Source organism: Balaenoptera ricei, chromosome 8, assembly GCF_028023285.1.
Source record: "Balaenoptera ricei isolate mBalRic1 chromosome 8, mBalRic1.hap2, whole genome shotgun sequence".
Classification (NCBI taxonomy): domain Eukaryota; kingdom Metazoa; phylum Chordata; class Mammalia; order Artiodactyla; family Balaenopteridae; genus Balaenoptera; species Balaenoptera ricei.
In genome coordinates this window covers 1,891,427-1,915,950 of record NC_082646.1, presented here as the reverse complement: position 1 = coordinate 1,915,950, position 24,524 = coordinate 1,891,427, and the positions used below count along the sequence as shown (strand labels likewise).

At 48.1% G+C, this 24,524-nt stretch overlaps 1 protein-coding gene and 1 long non-coding RNA gene across 2 annotated transcripts in view; one reads left to right on the top strand and one right to left on the bottom strand.

The window, feature by feature from the left end:
• Positions 1-1,920: 1,920 nt before the first annotated feature.
• Positions 1,921-24,524, bottom strand: part of OPCML (opioid binding protein/cell adhesion molecule like) — a 501,038-nt gene continuing 478,434 nt past the window's right edge. Inside the window, exons 4-7 of the mRNA XM_059930011.1 lie at positions 21,345-21,482; positions 20,844-20,964; positions 20,217-20,368; positions 1,921-6,923 (exon numbers count right to left, since the gene is read on the bottom strand). Of these exons, the coding sequence (XP_059785994.1) occupies positions 6,823-6,923; positions 20,217-20,368; positions 20,844-20,964; positions 21,345-21,482 (512 nt within the window). The 3' untranslated portion in view covers positions 1,921-6,822. The remainder of the gene's footprint in view (positions 6,924-20,216; positions 20,369-20,843; positions 20,965-21,344; positions 21,483-24,524) is intronic.
• Positions 9,997-12,755, top strand: LOC132369538 (uncharacterized). The gene is made up of 3 exons (XR_009504435.1): positions 9,997-10,114; positions 11,192-11,349; positions 11,976-12,755. It is a non-coding gene; the product is annotated as an uncharacterized LOC132369538 (long non-coding RNA).

Sequence of the window (24,524 nt, the reverse complement as noted above, 5' to 3'; positions counted from 1 at the left end):
AGGTGCATGAGTGAATAGATGGAATAAGGGTTAGAAAAATGGGGGAATAATATGTGAGTGAATAGGTGAATGGTTAGCTGATGGAGAAATAAATTGGTACATTGATGATTGATGGAGCTGAGTGGCCAGATGAAGTGAAAGACCGATAAATGTCTATGCAAGCAGGCAAGCAGATGGATGGGTAAATGCTGTGGTATGAACAGGAGCAGGAGAGAGTCAGGTGAGGATGGGAAGAGGATGATTAAAATGAAGAAGAAAGAGGAGAGGGTGACGGGGAGCATTAAAGGCATTAAGACGTTAGAACTGGAAATTCATTTCCTCGACAAGTCATGATTTTACAATGAGTCTGAGGAAATTAGAAACTCTCCATCACTGGTACCCACCATGTTCTCCGTATTTTAATTTACAAGGAACATGATAGAGTCTATCAAGTTATCTGTGTTCCATCCCCTGCAGGGGAAACAGAGTCATGAAAGGCCAGGATTAGCCCTTGTCTGTCTAGGAAGCCTTGAGAAACAAGCCTCATAACTCCAGCTTGGGATCTTGGCCAGAGAAGTTGTACAACTGAAGAATCTTCCCCCACTTTCTGCTGCGTGCCCAAATAATCATCGGCCACTGACCTAAGCTTTATTTGGGGGCAGTCTTAGGAATCCAGTGGTTGAAAGGGAAACAAAAACTGTCCAGGGAATTTTGATAGAACACACTGAGGGAGGTAAATTCACCAGTGGTGCAGCTGAGGAAACAAAGATGAGCAAGGTAAAACGTCCAGTCCAAGATCACACATGTAGTCAACGGCAGAGCTCAGAAGGGTTGGTTGATGTATAAATGGTTGGTGAGAATCTGGGTTGCAAGAAAGAGGTGAATACCTGTTCCTTCAGAAGAGCAGATGAATGTGTGACCAAGTGGTGGGAGATTTACTGAAAGAGAAAGATGTTTTAGGAAAGACAATCAGAGGAAAGGAGTTCGTTCTCCAGATCTTTTTCTCATGCTATTACCCTATAGATGCTACAGTAAACCTAAGACAGAGAACAGTTCCTCCAACGGCATGTGCTTTTAAGAATAAATGTGTATCATAGTCACCATATTTTCTCATACTGACTTCTGTCAAAGTGGTGCTTGATCCGGTGGACTCAACCTGCAGGAACTCAAGGAGCGCTCAAACCGAGCAGTAGCTGGTCATTCTTTTTCTGAAACTTCTCTTGTGATTTCATTTTAGCCTAGGTCAATAAATAATTTAGACTTTGAGGCTGCAGCTGCATTTTATAATATTGTATTTTATATTATTTGTAAGTGGCATAGATATGCGATATACAATTGTAATATGAAATTGCCTAGGCTTCATAGTATTCTGTGTGCATGTGGGTACATACATGCATGAGAGAGACAGAGAGAGAGACAGAGAGAGAGAGACAGAGAGAGAGAGACAGAGAGAGAGAGGGAAATGCTACTCAGTTTTCTGGTTGCATCTGCTTCCCAAAGCCTAAAACACACACACGGGAGAAGCACAGCCTGCCTAGTTTTCTCCATTCCTGGATACCCAGTGAGGTGTCCTAATAAACAGCCCCCCAAAAGTTACAAATTTCTTTGAACTTTATTGATACACTGCACAATCACAACCATCTCGTATTCATCCTGAATTAGAAAAGGTTACAACTACAATGTAACATGCACAAAATTCAGGTAGTATATTCACCCTTAATACAATTATTGACAGAAATCAAGTCTTCATTGATTTTTGAAGGAAAAAATAAGAAAGAAAATAGAAGGGGAAAAACAAAAACTCTAGAAGGCTGACAAAGTTATACTCTTGTATCATGTGATAAAATTTTAAAGCATTTGAACATAGATTTGTTTTAAGGATAATTGTGAAAATGGGCACACCCATGGTCTGACACAGCTATAACGGCACCATTGATGTCATAATTTTTTTTTAATCTAGAGGACTCTGAACTTGACAGATACATTTTCGTACACCCACACATTCCTCACAACTGCACTTTACATGTCACAAAAGGTTTTGAATGATTAAAAAAGCTCCCTTTAATGAACACAAGGGCAGCTATTATTACTTATCATTGCTATGATTGATATCATTATAAATCTGCCAATAGCGTAGAATGTGGCCCCCCCAGAAAAAGAGTAGAGGGTTCACCATCTTTCTTTCCCCACTCAGGGTCATGGAACAACTAAAACAACCCTGTGCCTTTAAAAGGGCACTGTTGAAAGAAACAAAATGGAATGTCTTTTAAAATATGGGAAATTAGGCTTTGCTGGCTACTTTCAGGCTGATGACAATCGTGTCTAATTGAGTCCACTCCACATCCTCTTGGACTGCCAGCGTTCTGCACCTGAAGGCTAAATTGCACTGGTTCAGCTCTCTCTTTTCGCCACATCTTTTAATTGCATATCTATTTCTTCCTCTTTTCATTTACTTCTCTTCTCTCAAGAAATGAGGGAAATGAGACTGGCATTTTTATTGTTGGCTGTTAGTGAGCATTAGGAGTTCTCATCATATGGTATTTTTTGAAAATGTTGCCTTCCTAGTTACACACCTGTGAAGTTTTACTGCAACTGCTCCAACTTATTTGTCTTAAAATAAAATAAACAAGGAAGTTTTGAAGAGTAGGAGGGGAGGCAATTGGGCATAAGTTTCTAGGAATAGGGCTGATGCAAAACAAAAGCAAACAATCCTCATATTTGGAGAAAAAGAAAAAAAAATGAATTTTGCCAACTAGAAACATTTTATGCTGCTTCCCCTGCTTCCTCGAATTCCAAAGAGATTAAATTTTGTTTTTGTTTTTGTTTTTGTTTTTGTTTTTAATTCTGTGGAGGTTTTTGGTGGGGGGAAGGGGGGGCTGGTTCCAGGTATGACAAAGCCAGTTTTTCTCTGGTGAGGACTCAGGGTCAGATTGGAAAAGATGACATGGCCCCATCTCTCACCCCATTCCTCCCCTCCTACCGATAACATCCACACACAGCCACAGAGGAGAAAACCTTCCCTTGGCACTGGAAGTACCCACCAATCTACAGCCACTCCTGATGCACTGCGGTGGAAAAGCTCTCCTGGAGACGGACCGCCCACTTTAAGGTTCTCTACTCTGCTCACGTGACTTTTCCCGGCATAAGGAGAGATCACCAACTCCTCCATGTGGAGAGCAAGTGGCTGCATTGATGCAGAGACACATCCTTGAACTCATCCTTGGCTGTGGACTTGTCCCGAGTCCCAGAGGACACTTCCCACCCAGGTTTTGAGAACTAACTGACCAACGTGTGAAATGAATTGTCTAGCGTGAGGCATGGCTTTCAGAGGAAAGAGCCCCAGGCCTCTTTGTGATACAAAGCCTGAACTTCCCTTCTGTTTAGTTGAATACAACTATAACACAACAGCCACACGTCATCTCTCTGTAGGAAACAGGTGCACGTTTTGACCACCACTCGCCTGTATGGCCTCCCTCCCCCAGTTAAAACAAGAATGAGAAAAACTAAACGCATTTTCTTCAACTTGCAGAAGACTGTATCAGGCACTTGACATGAAACTACTGAAAAACAAGCTTGGCCAGGGCCTTAACTCTAGCACTGGCATTGGAATTACTTTGGTGGGAATACATATTAACTTGGTCTTGGAAGGGGGAGGGTTTCAGAGTACCTACATAGCTGAGTTCCTCTCACCTGATTTCCTGATAAGCCTTATTCGGTTTCCTTCCCACGTGCAAAACCTATGAAGAGCCACACGTCCTCAGAGACTCGATAATTCATTTTTTCCTCCTCTGCCCTAACCCCCGCCCCCATCACTGGCACCTCGAAAAAAATCTCTCCAGCAGGCCTTATCCGTCCGCCTGCCATATGTAAAGGGAGCGTGGGTAGTGTCGTTAGTAAGCGTTTGCTGCTCTGTGTGCTTCAAGATGCTGGGTAACACAGCTCCTGTCCTATGGCGCCGTCCCCACCAGAGGAACCCAAACAGCCCAGAAGCTGGAGTACGTCTGCTGTGCAGAAGGGTTTCCTTTCCCACTGCCCCATTTCCTTGGGTCTTGTTTCCTTGGTTTTCTTTATCCCAGACAGCTGAGGATTAACGGTAGGAGTCTCTCCCTCTGAAACAGGGCTGGAACCTGTAACTACCAGACATGCTTCCCAGTATCCAGTGGAAGAGGCTGCACGGAGTTCCACAGTGAGTCTGAGACCCAGGCTCATTGTGCTTGGAAGGTTCTGGATCCTCCTGGCTGAAGGAGGACGGGCGCCTTCCTCTAGATCAAGTCCCGGAGTGAGGAATATGCCCAGCTTGTCCATTTCAAGCACCGCGTTCCCCAAGACGGTACCGTCTCCACAGCCTCCACACTTATTTTACTCCAGAGGAACAAGAGTATTATCAGCAGAACATTCAAATGACACATTAAACACTCCTTCAGTGTCTGACACCAGCCCGGCTCCCGGAGCCCCGTGTGGTGGCAGGCCTGAAACACTGATGTCCGACCTTTAATTCTGACTCCATGCCTGTTCTCGACTGTCCCTGGAACTTGAGATCCACACACTGCTTTTGGCACATCATTTACGTTCCCCCAGTCTGGCTCTTGGCAACTCCCTGGGAAATGCAGATGTCTGTTTACAGCTGGAAAGTGTAATATTAATTTCATTCACGCCAGCTCTCTTACGGAAGCGCCTAGCTTTTTGTACGCCAAGACAGCCTACGTGTGTGTGTGTGTGTGTTTCTCCACTGCGTACGGCATGTTCATGTGCCATAACGGACAAAAACAAACAGGCCACATTTCAGAGGAAGAAGATCAATTAAGCATCGAAGGAATGGAACTTTATGGAGCTGGTATTTCTCATGTTTTAGACTGTGGAGCTGCAAGTGTTTTCCAGCGGGTCTCCAGCAGGTCTGGGAGACAGTCACTGTTGACGCGCCTTCTCAGCCTCAGCAGGTCACTCCCTGCAGCACAGGACAAGGGCACAGCCCTGCAGGCTTCCAATGCCATCGTCTTGCAACCCTGGCACACTTGCTGGCTGAGTCCTTCTTGTCCCAGGAGACAATACAGAAAGATCAGGTCAGCTCTTGTGTTCTGGAAAGATCTGTTCTGAACATGGAGAGCTGAGGGCATTCTTCTCCAAAGCTCCTGGAGAAGCAGCCTGTATCCGAGGAAATTGTGTGTCACTTTCCCCTTCTGTTTGCAGTGTTGTGTTAATCAAGTGCCTGGAAATTGTCAGTTGCTCAAGTGCCCTCAGCTCAGAAGAGCTTCCTGAAACATATACCAGAGTTGTCAACACACCCGCCATGTAATTGGCTTTCATCAGCTTTTTACTGGATAGTTTTCAAACAGATGAAACCAAAACTGGAGGAGAGAGGAGACAATAGCAGAAGTCATCCCACTCAGATGGACGGCTCTCTTCACACTGCAGAGACAGAGGTGTGTTTTTTCTCTCACCTTCTTGCTGTTAAGCACAGTCCCATAGTTTCCTGGCATGCACTTTCTTGAAAGGCTGAGAGAAACATGAATTTTGGCACCTTGTCCTTCCGGTAAGAAAGAAAAAACACGATACTCATCAAGGCTTTGCCAAGGCTGATCTGCTTCCCAAGAAGGTGTTTCTCAATACACAGTCTCTGCTGGGAAGAGTGAGTGACCGATCATTCGATTGCTACTTTTGCCCATCTCTTACCAGTATCTACTTTGGGTAGATGGGCTAGCACATTCCAGACAGTCCATGACATATTGCTTTTCTATGTTGTTAGCCTGTGAGATCATTGGCTTTCGCATGAGAAGCTGATAGGTCATTTTGAAGATGCCAATATCTGCAGAAGGTAGAGGAGACATGAATCCAGTGGAATAGACACAATATGGTTAGAGATTAATGTGGGGATGGATTGATAGTGAAGAGTGGGGAAAGAAATAGAAAGACGTGTTAGATAATTACATTGATAGATGGATAAATAAAGTAAATAGATTGCTAGAGAAGAAGATGGGTGGGTAGATAACTGGATGGAACGATCAATCAGACAGTTGAGTAGATGGAAAACCGTATGATTACTTTCATGGAGAGCTTGATAAAACCTAAATAATCAGCCATCTACGGATCACTGTTTATGAACTGGACAGCATTTTTTTGAGAGAAGTACCATCCTCAAAATGCTTCCCCCTTTATTCGGTCACATGGCTTCTAAATGTTTAGTTTTGGGTTGTGTGCATATCCCTAAACTTCGAATCCCTATAGCTGGTAGAGAAAGCAGATAGGGCAGAATGGCTAAAAAGATGGCAATGTTTCATATATATAGAGAGAGAGAACTTCCCAGAAAGAAAGGATGTGAACCCTCGTGTAATTAGACAATAATAAGCATGGAAGGAGTGATATGTACATTATAGTCAGGAAAATGGTCCAAAGCTTAAAAGACGCAGATAATAGGACGCTTGGATATAATTCTTGCTGTGCACTACATTATAAGTGAAGTTGTGTCTTCAGGGTGTTTATCACGAGGCACATTTTCTGCCCAGATGGAGCTTATGGTTTACTGGGGGGGTAGGGTTGGTGGTGACGGTGTCGGGAAGGCAGAGGAAAGGGGAGGGCCAAGGTAGAGGAACAGATTCCATTTTTGGACACACCAATGAATGATTATCCTACACGTGGTAGAACCCTGCACACCCCTCCCCCCCAACCCCACTCATTCAAACTGGATAGAAAAATCAAATAAACAGACCAACCAAACAAAGAAAAAAATCAAATCAAGAAGAAGAACAGAAACAAACAAAAAAGCTCAAACTGGTTTGCTCTCCGCAGTGTAGGTAAAGTCTGTGATATGGAGAAGCAGGCGTTGCTCAGAAGACCTATGGTTTCTTATCAAAACTTGATGAAGAAGTGGGCAAAGAGGGTCCCTGATAGCCAGAGGCAAGCCAGTGCTCTAGAGGCCGAGTTTACACCATCAATGACAGCTCCAGGCCCTGTGTGGGAGAAAGAGAGACAGACCCATTAGCGCACACCCAGAGGGCACCATCCTCATCCCCTGACAAGCACCGCATAGACATGCTTCTCTGTGAGCAGCTCCCACCCACCAGTGACCCTTCCAAGTCTGCGTAAATGGAAAGTGCCCATTGGGAGAAACTCAAAGGGGCTTATCGCTGGGGTGCCTGGACCCTACAGCCTGCTCTCAAAGACTGGGGTTTAAAAACTAAAAGAAGTAGAGGGAGGGAATGGTTAGACGTGCAGGCTGACAGGTTAGGGCAGGACCTTTGTAAGCAGCGCCTCTACCTGTGTTCTCTCCTTGGAAACCATGTCCAGGACACACAGGGGTGGGAGGGGAAGGAGAGGGATGAGGGTCAGAGTAGAGGGAAGAGGTGGGAGGAGGAAGGAGAGGAAGAGAAGATTTTGTGAAACACAGGAGTCTAGGTGTTGATGTGGCTGACTTTTCATCTGGTGTGACTGGGATGCTGGGGCGGCGTCTCCCAAAGCCGCTGAGGAAGAATGAATACGTACACCCAGAGTTTTAAAGACTATGGTCGGGTTTGTCCCAGCACTCAGCGATGCATCTCCAGAGGTGACAAAGAGGACCCCCGTTCTCAGACCCAACAGCCACCTTACGCCCCTGCCTGGCAGGGCTCTCCCTCAACCTCTTTCTTTCTTCTTCCCTCTCTCTGGCCCTTCTACACACCCCTCGTGTAACCCTCACATTCCGCTGTGAAATAAGACCACAGAATCACAGGTGCGATCCCTTTCCCTTCATCTGCATCCTTGAGAAGACAAACCACGTGCACTGGTATCGCCTTGCCTGTTCCGAGGGCCCAGGGTGGAAGGCTGAGTGTCCAGCTCTGCCCCTGTACTCCTCCATCACCTTTATTTACCAGCATCAGAATTTAGGGTCATAAGCAAGACCAGAGTAGCCAGCGAGCAGGGAGCAGAGAGTATTCCGGGGAAAGCAAAACTAAGTGTTAGTCAAGGGATCAGAAGCAACCCTGTAGGGCCAGTGACAAAGGGACGGAGTGACAGGCAAGAAACGCAGGGCTTCAGCGCCTCCTTTACTAGTAAATTGGCTTGTTGGAAATAACCTTACTACTGAAAAAAGCCTCAGTGGTGCAGGGTCTCCTCAGACGGGAGCCAGGCCACGTGGCTTGCTGGTCAGTGCAATGGCGTGGATCCAGGCCTTGCTGGGCGGGCAGTGATGCCGTCAGCCTGGGGACGGATGGTTCTCTCACTCCAGCAGCTGGCATCCAAGTGTTCCCACCCCAGGGATCTCAGCAGGATTCCTTTTCTTCCTCAGATTTACAGTCCAATTCTCCTATTTACTACAAGTTCATATTTCCTCGATAGCTTGAGAGTCTTGCTCATAGTTTTCTGTACTTTTGTTATAGAGCATTTGCAGATAAGGGCAGAGCCCAGTCCTTAGCCCATTGCTATGGTCCCCACGACAGCTTCATAAATATTTATAGAAAGTAGCCTGACTCTGGGGCCCCATCAGTCCAGGCATATATCCTAGGAACTGTACTGGCCTACAGAATGCGCTGAGTTGGAAAAGGCCCAGTTTGAAGCTCAAGGTAACTCTCTATATTGTCTTCTGCAAAAGATGAGTGATTTAGATTTTTAAATGAGTTTAAAAGGAAATGGGCAACACAGATGTACAAGACCCATATGTTTTTGTAAAGAATATTTAAAATATAAAGTATATATTGTATATATGATATATATTCACTAGTTATGTATATATGTATATATATGCATGTGTGTGTGTCTTTGTCTAATTCATTATATTGATATCAACTTAAGAAACAATTGAATGGGCTCCATTCTAGACAGACGGAAGTCTTTAGCTTAGGAATCACTTTATTCCAAGTTCTACCAGTGGGCTTAGCATTTCTGGGGATGTCATGCTATCAGCACAAGGTTGAATGTAGCTAAAACAAACAGGAGAGGAGGAGTATTAGGAAGACAAAGCAGTGCGAGCTGCAGGGAAAGAAGGGGAAGAATCATCAAGATGGCAGGTAGCAGTGGCAGTAAGATGTTCATGCTGCTTAGGCAGGGGTGTTACAGCCTCAGCTCGCTTCAGCTGAGTTCTCCAAGGACTGGAACTCTGAGGGGGCCTCGGTAGGCATGGGGCCTGCTCAGCCCACGTGGGGGGATGAGATAAGGCATACTTATATGGTGCTTTCTGTGTGGCAAACGTGACTCTGAATGCTGAACATCTACTAATCCGTTTTATCTTTGTGAACCCCTATGGCATTCCTAGCTTATAGATGGGGAATTGAGGAGCAGAGCAGGTAAGTACCCTGCCTGTGGCCACATAAGACCATACACCCAGAGCTGGATTAGAACTGAGTCACTCTGTCTACAGGGTTGGGGCCCTTGATTATCACAACTCTACTTCCCCTCTGTGGAAAACAATCCTTTGTGCATGTTTTTCAGAGGCCACAGCGTCATGGAATGATGGCCTGGGGATCTGGAGACCCAATTTCTCCACGTGACTCTGCTGCTTCCCAGCTGAGTGCCAGCTCCTCTCTGGCCTTGGTTCTCCCACCTGCAGTGAGAGGAGGCGGGGATGCATGACCTCTGAGCTCTTCTCCTTTAGTGTCCTGAGTTACTGAATGGCTGGAGACTCTGCATCCGGTCCCAGAAGGCACAGCTGGGGAACAGCCAGGTGGCCTTTTCCAGGGGTACAAAACCATCACCACTCCTGCTTTCTGCACCTCAGCATGCCATCTCCTGAGACAGGAAGAGGGCACCAAACATTCCTAGACCCTAAAGTTTCCTTTTCTGTAGCCTCATTTTCTATGCATTTTCAGGAAATTCTATTCCTTAGCAGGTATTATAAGCCCTGATTTACGCATCAGATGACATGGCAATTTATTGTCAGAGTGCCTTTGGCCAGTCAGTGTATGAGAAAGGGCTGAGCTACTCTGACCAAAGAGTTAACCTAATCTACTAGGACAGAGATTAAACTAGCCTTGCTTTCCTCCTATGGATCCTGGACACATCTGAGACTTGGCAGTAGGGCCTACAGGAAGTGAGGGGCCTACAGGAAGGCTCTCGGGCTTTGTTCAAAGCCGGGAGAGAGCGGCTCACGTCCGTGTACCATACTCTAGGCTGGAGGAATGAAAGACAAAGGCCATCAGCGACGAACTGATTCTTTAATGGCATCTTCAAGGTAACCCTGATCCTACTGGAAATGAGGGGAAAAAAAGAATCTGGGTTGGGTCGCTCCCATAGGCTTTCTGTATGCTAAGGCCACTCACCTGATTATGCAAACGCTTCTCTGTGCTTTGATACAGAAGAAGCGGTGGATTGCTGCTGTCTAGCGAACTGGTGTGGTCCCATGATTACGTCTATGCATCTGCCCTGCCTTGGCCTCGCTGCTTTGTCGTTGCAGCCCTAAACCCTTTGGGGTTAAAGTCTCTGACCACTGTAAAAGTGCAACCAACGCTTGGGACCTTGGCTTCAGACCAATTTGGGCTTAAATCCTGAGTCTGTGGCTTGCCAGCTACGTGATCTCAGACAAAGCACTTGCAGTTTTCTCCTTGAAAATAGGGGTAATAATGTGGAGTTTTCAGGATAAAGGACTGGAGGGATTAGGACAGTGTCTGGTAGGAAGTAGTCATGTGATCGTGGTAGGAAGTAGTCATGTGACCGTGGGAAGGGCTGCTCTGGTGGGTCCATACCCCCTACCTTCCACTTGTTAGTTGAGGCTAATATTGGCTTATTTCGACCTTTTCCAAATACGTTGATCCTGAGCTGGGTTTTGGTAGGTGAGAATGAGGAGGTGAGATGGGTGAGAGAGGCCACCGGCCATTAGGGCCTAGGAGGAGGGTGTGGGGCACTGGGCAGGGCAATGAGAGAGTCCAAAGCCACGCTCTATGGCAAGTCCAAGGGCAAAGGACCAGTCTGCAAGGGAAGCAGACCTCACGCTGGCCTCGGAAGCCATGCCCTCCACTCAAGAAATGTGTGCTGGTGCTGTCATGTGCCAGGCTCTGTTCCAAAGAGGAAGACAGGCACAGCCTCTGCCTGCACACACCCTGTCTTCCATTAGCTTTTTTTTTTTTTTTGGCCACGCTACGCTGCATGCAGGATCTTAGTTCCCCGACCAGGGATCGAACCCACGCCCCCTGAAGTGGAAGCTCAGAGTCTTAACCACTAGACTACCAGGGAAGTCCCCCTATCCTCCATTAGGACCTAGAATTCCTCTGTCCTAGTCTAAATCAATAAAGAAACACAAATATGTTTTAAGCCCTCACAGATTCTGAGAAGAAAGTCCTTTGGAATGAAATAATCCAACCTCCCTTCCATCTCAGGAGCACCCCGCCTGTCTAAGAGGATTGCATTCAGGAATCAGGGAGAACTGAATGTGAATTCTGGCTCTGCTAGTCACTTGCAGGATGACTTCAGGTGAGATGGTTAACTGCTCTCAAACAGTTTTTTTTTTTAATGTATAAAATATGTGGGGAGGTGGTTTTCTCTATACTTGCAGGGTTGCTCTGAGGATGAGTGAAGATGATACGTAAAATCACTGAGTATAAGGAAAGGATGAGTAACAATTGGGTGAATGAGAACCAGGACCACAACTGCTAGTCTCTCTCTAAAATAGTATCTTTTGTGGGGCTCCTGCTTTAAATAAAGAGACCCTGTGTATACTGAATTCTTAAAGATAATTGCCAAACACCCACTGAAAGCAAACGTGACTCTGGCTTAGCAAGTGACTGGTCTCTCCTGACAAGACCTGAGTTGGCTCCAGCCACAGGTAAAGGCTGCCCAAGGAAGGCCAGTTATTCTGAGGAAGTGCATGTAGAAGCCCAACTCTTTCTGTGGGCAAGCACCACATTCAAGAAATCTTTATTTATGGTTAGCAGTGACTCAGTCTAATAGAATAGCTCTTACAAACCTCAGCCTTAATTAAATATTTTTCAGGGATAAACTAAAAGTGAGAACATGTAATGATGCCCTTTCCCCTCATTCCAGCCGCTCCTTTCCCCTTCCTCAACACTAAAAACGTATTGCTTCCTTCTTTCCTGAAGTTGAGCGTCTTTGAAAAGCTCACATGACGACACAAAGCCACAAAACCAACTGTGAATGACAACCATGACAACTAAATACCTTGAGGACATATGCAGACCAAAATAAGTTAGTCCTCAGCACACAGAAAGAAGAGCTAAAGAGACAGAAATGATCAAGAGATAAATTCCAGAAACGGTAAATGTCACAAAGGTCAATCAATCAGTGCGTGTACTCTGGGCCGGAGGGAAGATTTTATGGTATGGCCACGTGTGAGACCCAGCAGCAGTAAGACAAGTAAATAAAGAAAGAGGCAAACAAACAAATGAGCAAAATAAAGTCCACTTTGGAGAAGCTACTTACTTTGTTAAATTAAATACACTACACATTACACATTTTTAAAAAGCAAATTTGGTTGAGGGCTTAGCATAGAATTAACCTGCAGGCCTCGCTCTCCTGGAAGCAAGGGTTTGCTGCTGCGTTCATGGGCTGGCTGATCACCCTGTGGAGGAACAGATTTTGAAAATCAAAGTACCCAAACTCAGCACAAAGCTCCCAGAAAACTATATAAGTTTACCGATGAGGATCCTGCCTCACAAGAGATTTTGAAGCTTAAAAATGGAGGGTCCATTACAAGTGAGAAAGGTATTGAAATGCCACCCTTGTCCTTTCCATGATTGCAACGAAAATAAGGCACAGTTCTTCAGCAAGAAGTTCAAAAGCAAAGTGTTGCTGTAATCCTACTAAAATAGCAGGTGGTCAGGTGATCATCACCACATGAAGGAAAGAAAAGAGAAAAAAAAAAAAAACCCACGGCCGAGTTGAACTTGGTGATGATAGCGCAGTGAGATCAAGGAGGCATCTGAAGTCTAAGAAGATACAGTTTTGTTCTGAAATTTGGATGCGTTTTATAAATATGAATGTGAACTTTGTGACCTTCCTAACAAGGAACCAAAAGGATAATGATGTTCCCGGTGATTAAAAGAGGAGCGAGGAAATCTAATTAGAGGGTGTGTGTTACACTTGCTGGGGAAACGTAAACCTACTTTCAGCAGTGCCGGCTGACGAAGGTGCATCGTTCCCCTTCAGAGGGAGCTTTTCCTTCATTGTCTTTAATTACAGCAGAAAACAGGGCCCGGTGTTTTTCTACAAGGACGATGAACGGGGCTTCGCAGCTCCAGGAAGGCATGCGGATAAAGAAGCCAAAAAGGCAGCCATCATCTCTGCTTTGTGCTCCCACAAAGCCCAAGGCCTAGGAAGTTCATATCAGAAGTTAATTCCAACCAGTCAGCGCATCACAACCCTGAAAACAGCAGGGCTTTGGTCTGTGCCAAACCGGAAGCGGGGGCGTGTGCTGACATCAGCACAGCCCGAGTGCTCCGTGCTGAAGTCTGAACGCTCAGGCTAACGGCCAGATGCCAGGGATTCAGACGGAGCAGGGTAGGGGCGCGAGGCAGCATCAGGAGTGAAACGTGAAATGTCTGCATATTTTCTCCTAATATGTTGACATTTCGCAGGTTGGGGAAAATACAAATGACGAGGCTGCTGCCATCAGCCAGGAACGACGGTGTTTCTCTCTGACTCATTCCCTCCCACCTGGATTTAAATTGCGGATTTGGAAAATAAAAATCATATACGTTATCAGCAGGAAATGGACAGGCATGTGCAGCTTTTGATGTCTCTGCAAGAAGAAATCATTTGACGAACGCCTTCCTCAACAGTCTGTCGCGATGTTTGAGATAGATAGCCTCCCTCACAAGGGAGAAAGACCCCGCGGGACGGGACCCTAAATTTCAAATTAGAACTGGGACGTAAGGGGGCTGGAATGCCAGGGAAAGCGTCAGCAATGTTGATTTGGCTTCCCTGCGGGGCAGTGGGGGAGACTATAAGACCTTTTGCGTATTTGGCCTTCCTTTGGCTAGTGGGGAGTTTCACCCTGTAAGAGGCTGTAACCCATTGACTGGAAGATATATTTATTAACCCAACCAATGCTTACTGGTCAATAACTATGGCGAGATACAGGGCTACATCCTTCAGTGCAGAAACAAATACAAACAAAATATAAGCCTAAGGGTAAACTACCAAGAGAGTCCGAAAGATGGGTGAGTGATTCTTCAGTGGGGTTCAGAAACACTTTATGGATGGGGCACCGTTGAGTGGAAGCTTAAAGGGTAAGTACAATTTTATCAGGCAGAGAAGAGGGCAAACGCCTCCCTCTGTGACCCTTCAACACACTGGAAGAGACAGTATACCTACGGGTTAGAAAGAAACATGGGTTTAAGGTCAGACAGACCTGGGTGCAAAACCGGATGTTAACGTGTCCTTCTACGGTGGAATTGCTGTCTGCGGGAAGGATTCAGTCACATGGCTTAAATTCTCTGAGCTCCAGGCGTACTTACCTCGAAGGGTTCTGAGCTGTCTGAAGCCCCTTCTGGCTGACACCTACTAGCTAGTATTTTCTTCTCTGCTCTAGTGCAGCACTTAGATTCTATATTCTATTGTAAATGTCTATTTACTTGCTTGTAGGAGGTTGGGAAGTCTGCTCCTCTCGGTACCTAAATCCTAAATCTAACTCCTGGCACACAGTAGGCTCGAAACAAACATTCGCTGAATCAGTGACTTGATGGACAGAAGCAGCATAGTCGAGGCTGGAATGTGCAATAGGATCGGGCATCCCGGGCAGGGCGGGCCGGGTGTCTAGCACGGTTGGTGCCGAGAAGGCAGCGGGGAACTTGGGGCCACGAGGGAGGTTGAGCTCAGAGCAGGAAAGGTCTTCGAGGGTTTTCTGGGAGGCGGTTTTCAGCAGGATGTGAACAGGTTCATTCTGAGTTTGGGAAGGGCCACCTGGCCCCGAAGTGGAAGACGGAAGAGAGATTATCAAAGACAAGGGAACCACCCACCGGTAAGAGAATGTCGTAGCCAGACAAGGCCCCTGCCCCGGCGTGAGCGTGATGGCAGTGGCGGGAGGGCTGGTGCCTGCTTGCTCCGACCTGCTGGCTGACAGGTGTGGGGTGAGGGAGAGGAAAGGGTCAGAATGGCCATGGAGATTGTAGTGAGGCGGTGGGTGAGAAGATAAGGTGCACGTTTGAGGAGGGAAGGGGTGCCAGGGAGAGAAAGATGGAGATTCCCCTGGGACCTTCAGGTAGCAGAGCGTCTTGTGGCTCAGAATTGAGGAAAGCGCTAGGGACACAGACCGGGGAGCCCCCAGACGGCTGCTTGTAGACTGGCTGGCTGCCGGGTCCTACGCTTCCCTGGGAGAGCTTGCCTACAAAGCACGTGCTCAGGACCATCCCGGGAGATTCTCATGAAATGGGTCTGGGACCAGGCCCATGAATCTGCATTTTTAAAGCACCCAAAGCGGTGGGCTGAGATACAACTCTTGAAGATGCCCGAAGACACAGAAGACCCTTCTCCTCTTGCTGTAATGCCACCCCTGGGCAGAAGGTGGAGGGGCTAGAAGCAGACTGAGACCGAGAGGGAAGAAGAAAGCCACAGCCAGTCACATCCTAGAAGCCAGAAGCAGGGTGTTGGGGGCCAGGGAGGTCTGGGGCTGAGGGGAGGCTGGGGCTTCGGAGGGACGCAGGCGTGAGACCGAGGCCTGGATTGGGCTGGATTGGAGGTGAAGGGAGGGGAGATTTGGCATCCTCAACGGCAGCACCCAGCCCTCAGGTCTCACCTGGAGCCACCTGGGGGAAAGGTGAGGTTGTTGGGAGCCTTTATAGAGGAGGGCAGGTGGGGAGCAGGGCCTGAACCAGCTTTCCAGGGGGGACCCTGGGTGAGGGCAGCCCAGGGTGCAGGATGACAAGAGCTGGTCCGGCTGCCTTTAGTTGATGAAAATCCTGTCTGAAGAGCCAGCCTGATACGTGTATTTTCTCTGGAGGAATGGCCATTAGCAAAAGAAAATAGAGATTCTGTCCTCATAGTTTCCAGGGGCCAAGAGGTAGGGCTTCTTCCTGGCTGCTCTGAGGGGCTGAGGCTCTGCCTTGAGGAAAAAATCCTGAGCCCAGATGTTGCATTAACCAGAATATTTTGCCATTTTCATTTGCAATGACAAGATTCCTAGGCGCGGTCCCCATTCCTGATACTTAACTCTTAATGTAACTCATCTGTGTCGCTGCAAGTGCACAGATAAAGCGTGAGAAATCTGTTTGTCTCTCGGCAGCATCCCCCTCCTTTCTGGCTTTGTTTGCCTTCTCTGTCCCTCTCCCCTGCCGGTTCCAGTAATACAGAAATACAGGCGTTTACACGGCTCATTACGTGCCCCGCACTCAATGCCGTGCCGGATGTAATCAAGTTCAGAATGTTCCCTCCTTGCACCCTAAGGACAGGGGGATGGGGCCTCTTGCTCAAGACCCAGTGGAAGCAGAATGGGTGGCAAGTCGAGAGAACGTGAGCGGCTTCTGCAAGAGGCAGAGCCGTGGTCAGCAAGCTGAGCCCGGCCGCCCCTGCTGCGTGCGGACCTGGCCAGGCTCCAGGGTGCCAGGGCCCAGGTGGCCTCCCAATGCCTCACCCACTCAAGAAAGCTTACGGATACTTCGAGCAAGTTGCTGGCAATAGGCACCGCACCTGCTGCCATTCCCAAGGTTACGGATGCCAGGTTTTGGAGATGTGCCTCTTACCCTAGTTTCCCTTTGTTTTTCAACAGAACAGAGACTTAGAAAGCTGGAAAGAAGCCTGGAGTCTGCTTTGCCCTGTGCTTATATTTTACAGGCGACCGCGGAACGGAGAGCAGCACGGTTTGTGGCAGGGTCAGGACCGGAACTCAGTTTTCCCCATCCCCGTGCTGGTCTGTTCTCTACCTTCCGTTGCCTCTCCAGTCCCGGCAGTGGCCCGGGGCTAAGAAAAGTGCACAGTCTGAAATGCCACTCTGAGTTGGCACTCAGCTGGGTGACCTGTTCTGTCTGTGCGGCTTCTGGAGGGGCAGCAACTGGTGGTGGGTGAGGAGGAAACATCCCACGTCAAGGTCAGCCACTGATTCATCTTTGAGCATCACCCACCTACCCGCGTGGTCTCTCAGTTTGCCTAAGCACTTCCTGTCTCAGCCCACTGTCTCCATAGCCTGTGTCTTCTGCTTTCTTTCGACATTGCTTTCATCTCATTTCCCTTTGTTCTGTGCGTGTAGGTAGGAAACGTAGGAAAGACATGTTTGTGTGAGAGGCCTGTCATGAATGTATGTTGGGATGGGTTCACGGTGCAGAGTCCAAAGGGTCTCTAAAAACCAAGCTTACAGTCTTTGACGGCAAACAAACACAAATGCGTGCCTGGGGTGCAGGGTGTCTGTTAGTGTGGCTTTGGCGAGTATGAGCAGATCGGTTATAAATGTTCAAATGGTCCTTTAAAAGAACGCATTCAGATCAGGTGGAAGAGGGGACACAGAAGTGGAAAATGGGTTCAAACAGGCTAATTGTTGACACGGGCTTCGTGTGGTTGGCTGCACTGGATATGAAGCTGTGTCTTTCCTAGGAGCTGAATTGGGCCCTCCAAGTTCATATGTTGGAGCCCTAAGCCCCCATGTGTATTTGGAGATGCAGCCTATAAGGAAGTGATTAAGGTCAAATGAGGTTACAATGGTAGGGCCCTGACTGGCTAGGATTAGTGCCCTAATAAGAAGACACACCAGGGAGCCCTCCTCCACCCCCCAGCGCTCTCTCTCTCTCTCTCTCTCTCTGCACATGCTCAGAGGAAAGGCCATGTGAGAACGAAGTGGGCATCTACAAGCTAGGACGAGAGCCCTCATCAAAAACAGCTGACAGATCTTCCTGGCTTGATCTTGGCCTTGTGGCCTCCAGAACTGTGAGAAAACAAGTTTCGGTTGTTTAAGCCCCCAGCCTATGCTATTTGGTTATGGCAGCCCTAGCCGGCAAACGTATCCTTAATCTCCACACACTGTTGTTCTCGGCTGTGACACACTTCTCTCCTGAGTTCATGGTACAGAGGGACAAGCGCCCGGATCACCTAGCTGTCAGTCCTGGAACCCTTCTGTCGGCCGCATCCCCCCACGGGCAGCCCCACTGACTCAGGGGTGACGGCAGGGTCAGTGGCAGAGAAGCAACCCAGCCCCACCCTTTCTTCTAAGTTTTATCAAGACCTAGGGATGGACATTCACAGACACCAAGGTATGAGCAGAGCCAGTGGCCCATGATTGTCTCGGATCCAGAGCTGTGGAAAGGGCAGCTGCAGAGCTGATTCCAGATCTGGAAAATTCAAAAGTTACCATTTGTGGGCTTCCCTGGTGGCGCAGTGGTTGGGAGTCTGCCTGCCGATGCAGGTGACACGGGTTCGAGCCCTGGTCTGGGAAGATCCCACATGCCGCGGAGCGACTAGGCCCGTGAGCCACGATTACTCAGCCTGCGCGTCTGGAGCCTGTGCTCCGCAACAAGAGAGGCCGCGACAGTGAGAGGCCCGCGCACCGCGATGAAGAGTGGCCCCCGCTTGCCACAACTAGAGAAAGCCTTCGCACAGAAACGAAGACCCAACACAGCCAAAAAAAATAAATAAATTAAAAAAAGTTACCATTTGCTATGTGGCTGAGATTGATTGCAGACAGGGAGGGTGAGGCTTCCACTCGGGAGGCAGAGCTGAGGCCCCATCTAGCACGCGAGGGAGCGTGCGAGTGTGTGTGCCCATGGTTCACACCCTCATCCTCTGGGAAAACCCTCCAGCACTGAGGAGGGGTCTGGGTCTGGGTCTCATCAGCACCTCTTCACTAGCTACGCGTACTTCAGTGTCACTTAGCCTCCTGGGTCCTCCTCTTACCCGTCTTTAAAATGGGGTTAATAACCTGTCTTTCACGGAACTAGCATGATGCCTGGAAACCAGTACTTGGTAGATATTATGATGATCATTATGAATAATGACCCAAGTACTTCTATTTTAAAATGAAACTTTCAGAATTAAGTCATTAGCCCTTTTTGCCTTGGGCCGGAGGAATTATACATTCATACTAGTGTGATTTCCCCATGGAGACGATCATCTGATAATCCATTTAGTGTCTAGGCTGGGTTCCCCTCGCTGCTGCTGTGTACAAATAGCAGAATACTCATCCCTCTTAAGGCCACCAAGTAGAAGTTTCTTGTTTTGGCGGGGGGGAAGCCCTTCTCTGGAAACATATAACGATATTTCATATGCACATGTGTGAAAGCCATCATATTCTACATGCTTGCTACCTAAACTGTGCAGACCAACCCCCTGAAGTCTAGCCACTAAGGAGAAATAAACCAAGGAGGCGGAGCAGGCAGGCCTGTCTTTGAAGGAGGCTTAAAATCAAAAACATAGGCATTCAGGCAGGCAGAGGAGTGAAGGAACATGCTATACCCACCTGCCACTGCTGATGAGGGGCTTATTTCTAAGACACACACAGCACAATGCACACACAATGCAGAGAGAAAACAAAAGACATAGATCACACATTTCAGATGGTTGGTGGACAAAGTTCAGTTCATGTCAATGCTGAAAGCTTGTTCAGGGTCTGAGGTCCACGTGAAACATGAATACCTTTTCGTCCTATTCACCAGACGCTTCCCTCTAACCAAATCTCAGCAAATAAACACGCACATACACACATGGGCTATCGCCACAAGCTGGGCCTGGCCCGTGGAGTGAAACGTTGCACAAGGAGATGGACACAGCAGCGCGAGAACTGAGCGAGGGAGGGTGAGGTCTCCCAAAGGGCCGCTCAGGGATCTGCAGGCCCCTCCCCCCGTGCAGGAGGGAGAGACCTGCAGAGAAGGGGCGGCTGTCTCAGCTGTGGACAGAGCAATCGTCCCGATGGGGACTCAAGCCTCCTGCTCTGTTCATTCCAATGAATGAAAACGTGACAGGCAGTCAACATGAGAATCATGATGGCAGCAGGTAACTTGGCTTAAAACTGTAAATATAACTCCTGGAATCATCGACTCTTACTGTAGAGGGTATCTTAAAACTATATCTAATTTATCCCCCCAGACCAATAGACAGTACTACAATCGACCTGTTCCATGGTTCCATCTTGTTGACGGTAACCATTGTGCAGCTTGGTTCAGAGCTCAGTTTACTCCTTTGGTGAGGTGCCCAGCTCACCTTGCACGAGACCAGGAGGTACCAGTTACCTTGCACACACCACGTACCGTGCGCCAGGAGAATGACGGTGGAGGTGCGTTCGCATCTAAGGTGGGGGGTTGAGCCCTATGGACGGACACAGGCCAAGCAGGCTGCGCCCTCCTCCCGCCCGAGTCCCTGGAACTCCCCGCCCCGCCAAGCCCCACGTCCAGGCCTCCTGCACTCACCATACAGTGTGATGCTGGCGTTGGTATTCCCAAGCTTGTTCGTGGCCACACAGGTATAGTTCCCATAATCCTTCTCTGAGACGTTGAAGAAGGTCAGTGTGGATATGTGGCCTCTGCTCTCGACCCTCACGCCGTCCAGGCCGGTGGCCAGCCTGCAAGAAAGGAGGGGGTGCAACGGGTTTGGTTGCACACACAGAGTGAGGCGGCAGATGGGCGGGTCCGGGGAAGTCCAGACGCTGCAGGCGGACCCACGCACACACTCTCCCCCTCACAGAGCCCTTCCCTCAGACTAAGCCGGCCCCTCTACCCCCCAGCTATGAGCACTGCGGCCTCCATCAGGGGCCAAGAAGGAAGGGCGCCCATGCTCCAGGGCTACATGCCCCTAGTCCTTGAAGACCGCCGTGTCTACAGCTAATCTGATTCTGAAACAAGGTCCATCAGTTTTGCCCACTTCCCAGCTCCCTCCGTGTTTTGCTTCTGGCTCTAAAAGGAGACTCTGTTATAATGGAGGCTGTAGTCAGTTTGGTTTTGCCGTATCTTCCCCCTGGACTTCATCACCCTCCTTCCACGTGGGGAACGATCCATCAGCTCTGCTTCGGACATGCCCTGTTTCCGCTTTCAAGGTACCTGGTATCTTCCTTGAACCACTGGAACTCAGCCGTGGGCACTGCAGAGGCTTCACAGCTCAAGATGCCCTTCTGGCCAACAGAGACACCCGTGTTCTTGGCTTTGGAGATGTAGGGCGGGTCTGCAGGGAGACGCAGAGCGAGTCCGTGAGACAGGTGAGAAGCACATCAGTCACCTGCTGTGCACGTCCCCCTTCCCAGCTAAACGATCATGTATTTTAGGAAAAGGACTTCTTGCTTGAAGATACTGTGTTTACCCCAGCATCTCTTCAAGCCTTCACACTAACCCGGAGTTCACGAGTCTCCCCATCAGCTAAAAGTTCTGACAGTCACAGGAAGACTCCACGGCCCTGGAGGTGGATGGGCCCAGCAATCTGATACTGTCTTCTCCTGCTGGAAACAACTGGGGTCCATCAGAAAATGACACTGCCCTTACCTCTTCGTCCCCTTAATCCCCATGCCCTCCTTCCCCCTGGAACTCGCTGACAGTGGGTCTACTCACAGTTGACAGTGATTTTTACTTTCCGCACATCAGGGGCAGCAACATCATTCAAGGCGCTGCATTCATACTCCCCGGACTGGTCACGTTTGATGTCAGAGATTTCCAGGTATTCGTCCTCACTCACAAAGCCCTGGCCGTCTGGGAGGAAAGAAACAGACAGAGACAATCAAGAAACTGTGAAACCAGGGGCATAACTGTACAGAGCTTAGAAGAGAAGGAATATAAAAAGCCATAAAATGGGGGTTCGAACATCAAGCCAAAGATTCTGGACATTATGTTGGCCCCAAAGTATTTGAAGAAATTCTCTGCTTGAGTCTTGGATAAATGGATTTTTGTCCAAGTCCCTTTAACTTTTCAGACCATTTGACAAGAAGGGCATATTATTATTTTTCTTACATGATTATTATGAGGATTAATTAAGAGTACATATGAAATACTGTAGCACATTAGTAAGCTTTGATATTTTTAAACAGAATTGTCATGATCAATAATATAATTTTTAAAATGTGGGAATAACTTTAGGGTATGTGAGTACGGACATCTTCATTTTCCACAATGTAGAGATGCATTTGTACACAGAATACAAACTACTAACTACTTGTAGAATGAATAAGTGACCATTTAACAATTTGATACAAACAGACACAAAGTAGCTGGTTGGTTTCAAACTGTCCTGGAGATGATAAAGTGGAGAATGAATGAATGAGGAAGCCCTTCTTGACTGCTATGTAGTAGGTGCTCAATAAACATTTGCCAACATAAAATAACCCTGAGATTCCCCAGAACCTGGGGTGAGGGAACTCAATGGGTGTAATACCGGGCTTTGTAGGACATTCTGGAGGCTTCATTCTCAGGCTTTTGTGAAGCTTGCAATTCATGATCTTAAATACTCTGGGGCTGCAAAATTGACATTTCTTGCAGCCACTATTACACGCTCTTTCATAATCTGACCCCTCTGCTTGCAAAGAGGACAGACCTTCTGTCTTAAAACACAAATGTCCTGAGGCTGTCAAAGCACCAGGCTCCTGTGAAAACCCAGCCAACCCAAAGGCCGAGGAGAAAGTACATCCATTTGCATTTCTTTTAAGCCTGATACCTGATTCCTTTTTATGCTCCGGCATGAGAGCAAAATTAGTTTTCAGGACGATAAAAACACATTGTAACTTTTCTCACACCCTGTAGAAGCATAGCTGATCCAATGGTTGCTCGACAAACCAAGTCTGGGTCCACGATGGGTTTGGCGCAGGAAGTGGGGTGTCGTGGGGGTGGGCTGATGGGCAGACGTGAGGCCGCCGCTTTGGCATCCTGACTCTGCTCCTGTGGAAGCATTGGGGTATCCCCACCACCCTGCCCCTTTCCCAGGACACTGGCTTTTCAGCTCTCGGGGCCTTCCTTGCCCCCATCACCCAGCCCCCCCAAGGTCACCACGCCCACCCAGGCTCTACCTTCAGTGTCTGGATGTTGGTGATCAAGGCCAACCTCAGAAGGTGTGGGGCTCCAGGCAAATACGTAAACAAACTGAGTCGCTCGAAGTCAGCTAGGAGCCCAATCTCATGCTATTCTTTGAAGGAAATCGTGCATCCGTCGGCCAGCCGAGCAATCCACTTACCAGGGCACCCTCCTGGAACTTAGGCCGGTTGACAGGCCCCAGGACAGGCCCACAGGTGAGAATTTCAGGATCTTGGGAATCTGGTTGAACCCGTGTGAGGACTGGCTGGAAGTAGAGGCGAAGGGGGGAAGTGGGGTTTGGGACAAGTCCACACTTCCCAGTCTGAGATGTGAGTGTCGCTCCTGAATGGTATTGCCGGCCTATGCTGGTCCCAGGCACCAGACGGGAACTCTGAAAATTCTGAGGAAGATGCTGCAGAGTAGGTGCCTCCTGGGGCCCTGTTTGTTGGGATCTCAGGGTGGTGGTGCTGGTCATGACCCTCTACCCCAGCAGACATTTAATCACCCAGGCTGGTTCATATCTAATTCCTCAAAGCTCATTGGAAGGATGTCAACATCCTCTCACCCTTTTTTCCTTATTTCTCTTCGACTTAAAGAATCTCAGAGTTGAAGGGGATTCTGAAATCACTTATTTCAGGACGTCCAATAAAGATAAAAATTGCCTTGCTCATTGAAATGATGCTGGTTGACCAATCTAAGTGGTTTTAAGGATTAAACAACAATAAAATCAGACAGACCAAAATGACTTTCCAGATTCAGCGTGCCTTTTTTGCGGTAAATAAATACAACGGGATGGAAAGGATGGCTTTCTCCTACTAAGACTCCATCGTTCTTTCAAAATGTACCGCAGTGTATTTGCCACAGGTAATTAAACCCCCTGCACTTAACCAAACAAATGAGCTACCACAGTGGGGCTGGCAGGGCACACCCCAGACCCCAGGAGGCACCTGCTCTGGAGCACCTTCCTCAAAATTTTCAAAGTTCCTGTCTTTGAATTGGGGGAGTTGGGGGGAATTGCTGGGCAACAGGCCACCCTCTGCAATGCGGGAATTTATCTTCACCATCTGTACTGCTGTTTTTATGGACTGTTACGTGACAGCAAAAAAAGGGAGGGAGGAAGGAACAGTGTTTCACATAAAATGGGGATCGTTACGATAATACTACCTCATTAAGTGAGAAAATGAATTTTGTCAAGTTAGTTCTATAAAGTAAGTGGTTCTCGGGTTTTAATTTCCATATAAATTCCTCCGAGTTTTTGTATCTATATATATATAGATAGAGTCTGATGTGGTAGGTCTAAGGTGGGCCTAGGGTTTTGCATTTCTACCAAGTGTCCCAGGATTTCCATGCTGCTGGCCTGGGGCCCACACTCTCCACCGTGCGCTGTTCTCAGCCCGTTCTTACTCGCATGTGCATCCGGGTCTGTGAAGGGGCCAGCTGGTCAGCGATGTTTCCTGCCTGCCCTTTGCGTTGAGATCCTCGTGGAGCCGGCATCTCAAAAGACACCCTCTCTTTGCAGTTGAGAGCTTTGCAGGGCACACTGACGCTGAGGATCTGGACCCTTGAAGCTACTTTTCCACTGAGCCTTTGTGATCTTACTGCAAAACACGCGCCCACTCGAACCCAGCTTTCTTTGCTAAGAAAGGGAAGATGTTGGCACTTGTCCCCACCTCAAGTCCATGGAAGGAGACGGAGATGCTATTTTCCTAATAGCTTTGAATACTGGGTGAG